The 11,558-nt window shown below is 34.6% G+C and overlaps 1 protein-coding gene across 1 annotated transcript; it reads right to left on the bottom strand.

Moving 5' to 3' along the window:
• Positions 1 to 7,570: 7,570 nt before the first annotated feature.
• LOC107911405 (caldesmon) lies at positions 7,571 to 9,268 on the bottom strand. The gene has a single exon (XM_016839236.2). The coding sequence runs from the start codon at positions 9,266 to 9,268 to the stop codon at positions 7,571 to 7,573; it is 1,698 nt and encodes a 565-aa protein (XP_016694725.1).
• Positions 9,269 to 11,558: the final 2,290 nt, after the last annotated feature.

Below are 11,558 nucleotides of genomic sequence, written 5' to 3'. Positions count from 1 at the left end.
TTTGCAAACTTGTGCTTCCTTATATTTACATATGCTTTATGTTTTGACTTGTGGTGTGTTGAAGGCTAGGTTTGGTGTTAATGGAGAGTCACGTAGGTGGATAATATGGCATTCCATAGCTCAGGTTTGACAAACAAATTGGATATGGAGGGTTACATTTGTTGGTATCAGAGTTCACTAGGTTTATTAGTTAAATTGATAGGTTCGCCAGAATTGGCTAAGTAATTTGTTAAGTTTACCATGATTGTAAGTTATATAAAGTGATAAACATGATTGTTTGTTGATTTAGGTAGGAATGGGAAAATACATTGTGTTGGTTTAGTTGTTTTCTTTTGCAGGATTATGCTTCAGATCACTCTCCGTTACTTGCTTTCCTAATGGATATGTTTTGACGAACTAAGTTCACAAATGTGTTTGTTAAGCTTAGAATGTAAATTGTATGTGCTTAAACCTTGTGTCTTATGTACGTTTAGAATTAGAAAAAGGCCTCCCAGAAGAGTCAATCTGAATTTGAACCATGTTAATGTAGTGCGAACCCTTTAGAGGGTGACAAGACTTCGATGTCACCTGTGCAACCTCGCAGGGAAAATGTTCTGGATGAAAGTGTCAAATTGTTGGTACAAGCCATGATTTGGGGCTTTCTAATGTGTCGCTGGTAATAAAATTGCTCCAGTTAGTCAAGGATTGCCACTCGAACGTCTACGAGCTCTGGGTGGTAAGGGATTCAATGGTGTCAGGGGGCAAATCCAACCAAGGTAGAATATTGGTTTGAAGGTGTTCAAAAAATCCTTAAGCAAATGGCCTGCATAGTGGAAGAGAAGGTGGGATGCACTGTACGCTTACTCACTGGCGAAACCCATCGTTGTTGAAACACTATGAAGTAGGGAACTTTTACTAATAGTTTAACTTCGGACTTCTTCCTTGAAACATTCATCAACAAATTTATGGGCGAACAATATATGAAAGCTTACAAGCGAGAATTCATTAATTTGGTGCAAGACGACCTGTATGTGATTGAGTACAAAGCAAAATTTGTGCAACTGAGTCGGTATACAGCTGAGATGGTTTCACAAGAAAGGAATCACTGCAAAAGGTTTTGTTTTAGGCTACATCACGATATCCAACTTTATCTGGTAGCCCATGACACGGCAAGCTTCAAGGAGTTGGTCCATAATGCTAAGGCTATCGAGGAAATAAGGGTAAAGGCTCTGCAAGCTAAAATAGGGCCAAAGAAACAAGTGTCTAGACAGTCTAGGAAAACATCTAAGAGGGATCGTAACTCACATAACTCTGGAAGAAATATCAAACTATTTTTCGATCAAACCATTCGCGACAGTAGGGTAACACCTAGGCTAAGAAAGGAGGTTTGCACAAATCACCAAGTTGGCCACTCTACCAACATTGTGAACCAAGGCATCCTAGTGAATGTTGCAAGTTGACAGAAGGATGTTTCAAGTGTGGGTCCAAAGAACATATGATAAAAGACTGCCCAGAACAACAAGAGGGGTCGCAAGCTTAGAATTTGAGCCCCACACAAGTGTGGGTAGGGATTCACGGACAAGGTCGTGGTAGAAGAGGTGACACAAGGCAAGTTGGACATTGAACTCTAGCTCACACTGTTGTTATTCAAGCTAAGATAGGAGGGCTCGCACGAGTATATACTGTGAAAGAAACATAGGATCAGGGTTTGATCGATGTCATCACAAGTACCTTCACTCTGCAAACTCTACCATTGTTTTCTTTCATTGATTCTGGTTCCACACACTCGTACATTTTAAGTGAGTTAACCTGTGAGTTGGGAATTTCGGTAGAAGTCACAGATAAGGGTATAATTGTTACTAGTTCATTTAGTGAAATTTTATTAGTCGATAGAGTGAATCGTAGGTGTCCCTTAATGATTCAAGGATATGTCTTATTCGCTGATTTGATAGAGTTGTTCTTTCAAGGGTTCAACATGATTTTAGGGATGGATTGGCTAATTGATAAGAAAGCCAAGATTGACATTGAGCTAAAAAAAGGGACATTGCGAAGTGGTGAAGGCATGGAAATTGTTGTGGTTGGAAAGCGAACCCAATTTTGTCCAACATGGTCTCGACAATAAGAGTAGAGAATATGATAAAGAAAGGCTGCGAAGCCTACCTCGCTTATGAGATGGGATCGCAGAACAAGGTGATAGGGATTCGCGATATACATACTGTGAATAATTTTCCTAATGTGTTTCCAAACGAGCTACATAGTTTACCCCCAAATTGCAAAGTGGAGTTCAACATTGAACTATATCTGGTAGTTCGCCAGTATTATTTACACCTTATCGCATGGCTCCAAAGGAGTTCAAAGAACTGAAAATACAACTACATGAGCTGTTTGATAGAGGTTTTATTCGATTAAGTGCGTCTCTTTGCGGATCGCCGGTTCTGTTTGTGAAGAAGAAATATGGTAGCATTATGCTTACCTGCGAACTATGCTACAAATTCCACGAGAAAAGCAGTTGTTTGTGAAACTTAGCAAGTGTGAATTTTGGCTCAAAGAGGTAGCATTCTTGGGTAATGTGGTTTCGACAGAGGGAGTTCGCGTAGACCCAAAGAAGATCGAGGCAATTATAGAGTGGAGGTCGCCAAAGAGTGTTACTAAAGTGTGAAACTTTCTAGGGTTTGCTAGATACTATCGCAAATTTGTTAAGGGATTCGCCACCATAGTAGCACCCTTAACAAAGCTGCTACAGAAGGATGAGGAATTCGTGTGAACTGGTGAAAGACAAAAGAACGTCGAAAAACTTAAGGCGATACTCACCAAAGCACTTGTACTAATTCAACTAGAATCTATAAAGGACTTTCTATAGTCTATAGTGATGTATCACATATGGGACTGGGCTACGTGCTGGTGCAAAAAGTGTTGGATCTGGTACCCTGAGTGTAGTATTTTCGTTTAAGTACACATGTAATTTTTCTAAACAGATTAATTAATAAAATTATTCATTAATTATATTAATATACTTTGTATTATTGTCCTTACATGGTTTTTGCAAGCAAAGAAAATGTTGCTCATTAGTTGTCTAAATGTTTAACTAATACTAAGCGATATTACGTGGTCGGGTTTTAGTACAGAAAGACAACTTGTATTAGTAAACAAATCCAAATATGTCCTTAGCATAATTGGAAATAAGTAAATCGATTGAAAAAATAATATATCATTTATCAAGTCCAACTAGATAGATGCCTTCTCTTGAATATAAGAGCGAATGACTCTGAGAAGATAGTGACATAAATGTGACTGACTAGACTGACAATACATCGGACAATACCCAAGTAGAATATATCCTAAATCTGTTTATTGATTTATCCACTTGTGACATTCATAGTGTAACATACCTAAATCCTGAGTGCATGGCAGACTATGTATGTGTGACTTGTACACTTTGATGTAAGTGAAAGCTTAAGTTCAAATAGATAAGGAACCGAAAGCTGATGCGTTGGGTGGATAACTTCTGTAGTATGTAGCGTCGTTTACAATAGTGGAATTCATAGCCCAAAACATGGGTAAATGATATCCTCTCATTGGCATTACATGGTTAATGAAAAGTAGACGTGGCCAAGGGTCATTTGTCTTTGTGATGGATTACTTTATCACTATTTGATAGTGATTGACTTTTTATAAAGGAAGATGTAATGGTTACCGTGAGATAAAATAGGATCACATTAGGAGAACGAATACTATCCCAAAGAGGTCAAGGATATCCTATGAGGGTAACACACTTATGAAAAGGTCATTGGACGAGCATTGAGCAATTGCTTTCATAATGGTATGTCGTTGGGGAGAGCTCAGTCACGATACTATAGTTGAATGACTTCGTGACTAAATGAGTTTATAATTAATAGGTAAAAAGCCTAAACTTAATTATAAATCAATTGAGCCTAAACTACATATGTTCAATCGGTCCCACCACTATCTCATTTAAACTAGAAATGAATTGCGTGTTTGAATAGAGTTAAACAGAATAAATAACAAAAGAGCAATGGGAAGCATTCAGGAATGATTATGGTTTCCTCCGAAATAGAGAAATGAAATCATTTGGAAATGATTATAGGTTTCTAGAAATGGAAATGGAAACTTGCAATCCTATATAAGATTACTTAAAAAATTATTGAAAAATGAGTTTATGTTTTTGGACTATTTTGAAGTCCAAAAATAAAAATAAAGCATTCCATTATAGTGAACATGTTGATTTGTGACATATTGAATGAATTTTCTCGAAATTTTATCGGGGGTAAAATTGTTAAAATTTTATTGGGGTAAAATTAAGGTGAGAAAATTATTTAATATGTAAATATTAAAGTTTATTTTGTGAAATAAAAAAATTGAATTGAGTTGAATCATATTACAGAGTGTTGGGTAAAAAAAAGCCCAGGAAGTACTCGTAATTAGACCTAATGTGAGAGAGGCCTAAAACCCCTCATGTAAGGAGGAGGGGCGACAAAACCCTAGTATCATTAACTAGGGTATTGTTTTTCTAGTGGAAATAAACTTCTACAACTCTATAGGGGTTCTATCTTCTCTTCTTATAAATAGATGGCACCGGTAGAACTATTAACATAAGTTTTAAGAGATTGTTATTCTGTCAAAAAATAGAGAGACTTTATTCTCAACTTATAAACATATTTTTCAGAATAATAATTTTACCGGTTTCTATTATAGATGAGAGAATTTTTGTTTTCACCCTAAAAGGAAAACTTTTTCTAGTTTTGTGTTTTGATTTAATTGGTTCAAGCTCACACTCGAAGCAGTTCATGGTACTAGAATAGAGGAGAAGAACATTTGGTTGAAAGCCGAAAAACATCAAGGATCCACTTATCCAAAAACATAGGTATGAATTCAGTTAAGGTTTATTGCTATAAATATCACAAACCAAGTAGGTTTTCAAAATTTTAATTTTTCGGTGTGCAAAAAAACTATTTTTAAACCGGCTTTTTTCCAACAAGAAGGTAGGGTGGTGGCTTATGCTTTAAGATAGTTGAAACCTCATAAGTGAAACTACCCAACCAATGATCTGGAGTTAGCAGCAATGCTGTTCACACTCAAGATTTGGCAACACTAGTTGTATTGCAAGTGATGTATCATCTACATAGACCATAAGAGACTCAAATACCTTTTCACACAGAAAGAGTTACAATTACGATAAAGAAGGTGGATTAAGCTACTGAAGGATTATGATTGTATGATATAATATCACCCTAGAAAGGTGAACGTGGTTGTAGACGCCTGAAGTAGAAAATCAATGAGTGAGCTACGAGCTCTGTTCACGTGTTTGAGTGTGATGAGTGATGAGGGACTGCTTGCTGAACTGCAGGTGAAGCCTACCCTCTCACAACAAATAAAAGAGAAGCAAGTCACAGACAAAGACTTGGCAAAGTGGGTTCGCCAAGTAGAACAGGGAGTTTAAGGAGACTTTGCACTGAATAAAACCATGTAAACACATTCACTACCTAAACACATCAAGTTGTCATCAAGCTTGTTCATTTTCAACCAAACTAAACTACATTGCAACTAAAATAGAAAACTTGTTAATGCAACATGCACACAAGCTGCAACATGCAAATAAACTGCATGCACTTCAACAAAAACATAATAGCAACATGGTTGGCCACTTTTCAACAAAAACCCAAAACAATTAGACAGAGAAATTGATTGAAATTTTTTGCAAAAAAGGAAAATACAATGTATCCAGACAGAAAAATTTAACTGGATATATTCCTCTTTAAGATTGGGAACAAGAATTGAAAAGAATGGGAAAAACGTAAAATATTAAGTTTTTTACAAAAAAAAATAAATTAAAGGGATAATATATAATTTAGCCTCTGAACTTGTCCATTTGTACCTAGCTGGTCCTTAATTTTTTTGGGGCCTAGTTGGTCTTTAAACTTGTATTTCGTGAACCAAGTTGGTCTCTCCATACTAACACCAATAGTTTATGCTCACGTGACATTTCTAGCCAATCTAGTGGTGCCATGTGGTAGCCTTTCAAAACACCATGTGACAAACATAATTTATATATTTATATTTTTTAACTTATGCTAGCCACGTGGCATCACTAGATTAGTTAACAGTGCCACATCAACACAATTAACAGTGTTAGCGTGAAGGTACTGACTTGGTTGACAAAATACAAGTTCAGAGTTCAACTAAGTCCAAAAACAAAATTTAGAGACCAACTAGATACAAATGGACAAGTTCAAGGCCAAATGATATATTAACTCTAAATTTATTAAACTTGACATCTATCACATCAAATACAGGTGGAAGCAATTACTCTTCATTGCAACACTGACTTTAATGTAAAATAACCTTGTACTATTTTAAAATTTGATCCTATAATTTTGAAACATCGAGGTCTTGTGGTTTTTTTTTATTTAAAAATTTTGGTCCCTTTGTCTAATTTTACCGTTAAAGTTAATGATGTCAAAGGTAAAGTAACTTTTTTAGTCAGCAATATTTATATTTTTTGTCAATTTGGTCCTTATCTTTTAAAATACATAAAAAATTTAAAAATTAATTTTTATAAATTTAAAAATTTTGGTACAGACCAATTGAGGCGAACTAAAAAAAATAGCTCAACAAACAGTTGAATCAATTTTTATAATTTTTTTTAATATTTTGATATTTTATTTTTTAATAATTTATTTTCTTTGAACAGGTCAAACCGATCATTCTGGGAACTAATTGGTCATGTCAGTTTGAAATCAGTTCAATTGATTTTTAGCTCGGTTCAACCAATTTTTTAACTTGGTTCAACCAGTGTATACTAATTTGTAGGTCAACTTATTTTTTACCTCTCACCGGACTGATACCCCAACTGATTCTTGGTCTGACTGGTTGGTCCAATCCGCTTTAGATAACATTGAATTTTAGAATTTTTGTATATATTTTTAAAATCATTTTCTTTTTTTTATTTTAAAGAATTTTTATTGTTTTCATATTTTTTTTAAAAATTACATTTTTATGTTTTTATTTAAAATATAAAAAAAGTTACTTTAAAATTCTTTTATGTATTTTTTAAGGATAAGGATAAAATTGATAAAAAAAATTATAAATTCTTAAGACTAAAAAAGTCTTTTCACTTTTTACATGGTTAACTTTATCGGCAAATTTTAATTAAGAAACTAAAATTTTTAACTAAAAAGCAATATAAAAATTCAATATTTAAAAATTAAGAGCACAAAACCAAATAAAATCTTAGATGTTTTTCTTTTTGGTAACTTTTTACCCAACACAAATTTCAGTCGGTTATTCAATATTTAGGTTCGGTTGATGGCTCATTCGAAGTCCAAGTTGAACCCAAAAGAAATTTGTATTCATGTAATAATATGAAAATTGAAATGATTTTTATATATCTTGACAGTTGACATGTATCAAGAAGAACCCCTTAGGGAATTGGTTTTTTTATATATAGTGCCCCAAATATGAAAAACTAGTTGAAGTGGAATATTTGTCGATAATCATGTGTAATTTCACAAAGTAGAGTCCATAGGTACAAAAAGAATAAATAAATAAAAGAATCATTGCAAGATGACTAAAGCTAATTAAAAGTTCTTATCTTTATAAGTTCACTAAATCTACTTAACAATGCTTTCTTTTTTCTCGTCGTCTTATAGTTTTCTTCATCGAAATTGGTCGAATCAATAAGATAAAACTCCTCCCCACTATTTGATTCATCATTTGCGGCAAAGGAAGGCTTATTCCGGTGCCTGGTTGCAATCGGTGATGCAGCTTTCGGAGTCTCAGCTTCATCAAATATGGATCCCCTTAGTGGATCAAACAATTCAGAGTCTGATTCTCCATCACTGTCTTTGATTAAGTTTTCACTATCCTCTTCTGCATCCTTGCTTTTATGTGGGAATTTTAGGTTCAAACAGGGGGTGCCCGACTTTTGTTGCTTTGCTTTCTTGTTAGCTTCTTTACCATCTTTTTGTTGTTCCTTTTGATCTGTACATCTCAGTGGCTTTTGTTTGTTGCTTTGTTCTTCACAAAACAATAGCTTCCACTCCCTAATTATCTCAAAATTTGTTGCTTCCTTTATCTTAGGTTTTTCATTCCCTTGGGAATGAAAACTCAAAGCTTCATATTTTTTGTTTGAGACTGCTTTGCTTACATAATTGGCTTGTTTCTTGCTGCCCCGAAATTTCTGATTCTCTTCCATGGTCCTCCTGTACATGTTTTGAGCCTCTTTAAGTGATTCAAGCAGGCTTTTATTCTCTTCTTGTGCAGCATTCCTTTCGTCTTCCAGTTTTTTAATGCAATCCACAAAGCCTGTCTCTTTCATATTCCATGCCATAAGACTTTCTTCAGCTTCTAATTTTAATCTCTCAGAAGTGTTTTTGAATACATCAGCTTCACCCTTTGCTTCATTATACATGAGCTGAATGTTGGTCAACATCATCTTCAAAAGTTCCACCTCCTCTCTTGATTTCTCCAGCTCGTATTTTGTTACCGACAGTTCCTCCTTGGCTTCATTTGCTTCCATTCTCACTTCTTTCAATGCGAACGCTAAATCATCCATGGCTTTTAGGTTGTTTTCTTCAGCTTCTCTGGTAGATTTCAGTTCATATTTTAACAAGTTTACCTCCTGAGATAGAATATTGGCCCTCAATAAAGCAGCTCTCTCTTTCTCCTGAGCACGAACCAGACTCTCTTTATTCGATTGAAGCTCGGATTCAGAGCCATCCATCAGAGAATGATCATCCTCAACAGAACTTTGGGATGCACCCTCGGATGAATTACCTTCCATTTTCTCAAGGTTTTCACGGAAAGACGTGATTACGTGCCTTGATTCTTCAAGTGAAACCTTTGTTCGCTCAAACTCTTTCGTTTGAGCAACATATGAATCATGTATCTTCTTTCCAGATTCCTTCCTTCTCTTGATTTCTTCTTCCAGTTCATGAATTCTCTTCTTACCTTCTGACACTAAACCCATTGCTTCAGACTCAAAGGATTGCACCTTCTTCAACTCTTTTTTCAACGTACAAAATGAAGCTTCTTTCTCTACAGATTTCACCTCTAACTCTTTAGCCTTTCCAAGTTCAATCTTCAAGGATTCAATGTACCTCTCCTTTTTCTTCAGTTCTTCAATGGCACCTGATAATGATTGCTTCACGGCGGCAAGTTCTATATGGAGGTCTGCAATCTTCCCTGAGGACCTCTCATTCTCCTCAATCAGCTTATCAATGGCAGACGATGGAACCTTCGTCCTCGCCGAATCCTCCTCAAGCTGCAACATTTATTGCCTTGTTTCTCTCAAACCCAAAAGCTATTTTTTTTCATAAATTTCACACGAAAAGTAAACAAAAAAATATTTAACTTGCTAAATAATTTTCCAAGCAGCACCCTGAAAAGCTCAAACGTTGATCACGGAAGAGGGTGTCCAAAAAAACAAAAAGAACACTAACAAGGCGTTCATAAACCTTGATTGCAATGGGAATGTTTTGAGGGTTTATTTGGAGAGAACTTGGATGGAATGATCTCTGGTAATTTCAATAGATTTTCCCTTGTGTGGAAGAAGGCTTTTTCTTCCCTTTTTTTTTTCCAAAGTAAGCTTTTGGATATAAGAAATTAAAAGGATTCTTTCATGATAAACACAATTGACCACTGTGTTCTAAAAATAAACAAGATTTACAAACAAAAAAGAAAAGAAAAACAGAAGTTGACGATAAAAAAAAAAGATAAAAAATGGCTAAACTTAAGCTACAAAAATATTGTTCAAAATAAGTCCAGAAATTTAGGGGGAGACAAATAGAAGAAAAAAAAAATATATGTTTTCAGAAAAAAAATGGAACATCCGAGGATGTCGGGTATTCCACTAAAACCAACACTAAAATTAAAAGAGAAAGAGGAAAATGGAAGCATCATCCAAGGAGAGATACCTTGGAAATTGACAGGTAGAAACTAAGTAATGAGATAATGATGATTGGGAAAATAAGATTGAATGATATGAGACTCTCATTATTCGGAATTGAATCCAATTTGGAGTTACTTCTTTGATGATGCAACTGCATAGGAGATGCAGTGTTGGAAAATAAAGCTGCAATGCGTAAAGATTTAATCGAGTATATTTGCACATACGAAGAACAGCAAGAAGAACCTCTAGGAGAAAACAAGCTCTACTTATTTTATTAATGAAGACTCTTAGAAGAGACGAGTCATAGAATTTATACAAAGAATCACTAACTCCCAAGCTTGATCAATGCTAACAGCATAACCTACATTGATCTTGATGCAGTTACTGAAAACAACAACTATAATAGTTTACAACAACCTAACTATCAATCTAACTGTACTAGAGTACAATCACAACATGTGCTCCTATTTTATTCTCCAATATTCACCCAATTGCCCTTGTCTCAATGACTCCCTTCAAATTTGATCTCAAATTTCTCAAATCTCTCAAAATACGTTTAACTGCCTTGAAATTAACATTCAAAGGAGATTGCTGTCGCGAGATTAATAAATATGTGCAATAATAAGTAGAGTAGAGATTGAGTTTAAAACAATAATTATAAAATTAACTAATAATCAATTTCGTAAGTAACAGAAATATGAATGATTTGAGTTAATTAAACACTTATGTAACCTCCCAACTTTCTTATATTTAAATTTTTTTAAATTTTTTATCGATTTAGTTTGGTTTGGTGGTTAAGCGCTTTATATATTTGCTTAACGTTTCGTGTTCCCCCATAGTAGTAGTTTGTTGGTAGGATTCAAATTCTAGTGGCTGAATAAGGATAGAGTAATCAGATTGGTGGGATTTTAATTAGTTAGAATATTAATCTTTTCTTTTCTTTTATTATTTTATTTTAAATATTTTCTCTCCTAAAAACACTCCCCCACTACCATCCACTATTCTGTTTTGTTTTATTATTTTTAATTTTATTATTTTCTTTCTTTTCAAAGCACGTTTCTTTCTCTTCTGTTACCCTTAGTCTTTTGTTCTTTTTGCTTCTTTCTTTCTTCCTTTTTGCTTTCCAATTTCATCTGTCGTTATCTCTAGTTTGCGCTGTGTTATTTCTTTCATTGTTTCAGTGACGTGTTTGAGAGGGTTATGTTGTCGACTCGATATATATGTGAGTAGGTGGGTTTTTGGCGGTAAGCTTAATCATTTTTATGTTGTGAATATGTTGGAAGATTTTGGGTATTCTTGAATTTATCGATGTTAATTATTCGCGTTTTGGTTAGGTGAAGGACATGAGATTCACGACATTCCTCTAGTGAACTAGATGCTATAGGATCATTGTTTTCCAGGGTACGTACTTGAATATTGTTTTCAAGGGACTATTTTTAAGTGTTAAGCCTCAAAATTATGTTTCGGATTCGTGGTTGATATCAATTTAATCTTAAATATGTATGATGCGTTCAGGATTTTTCCTTGCGGCGTTGGTGTCTTGTTTTGGTAGTATGAGTGTGTGAAACTAACCCTAAACCTCGACTAAAACTCAAAAAAAATTGTAAAATTAGGGTTATTTTCGAAACTACCCAACGTCACACAGCTGTGTGGTAGGTTGTGTGACAAACCG

The sequence above is a fragment of the Gossypium hirsutum genome, chromosome D11 (genome assembly GCF_007990345.1).
Source record: "Gossypium hirsutum isolate 1008001.06 chromosome D11, Gossypium_hirsutum_v2.1, whole genome shotgun sequence".
Lineage (NCBI taxonomy): Eukaryota > Viridiplantae > Streptophyta > Magnoliopsida > Malvales > Malvaceae > Gossypium > Gossypium hirsutum.
The sequence above is the reverse complement of the archived record's forward strand: the minus strand, read 5'-3'. Positions and strand labels throughout refer to the sequence as shown.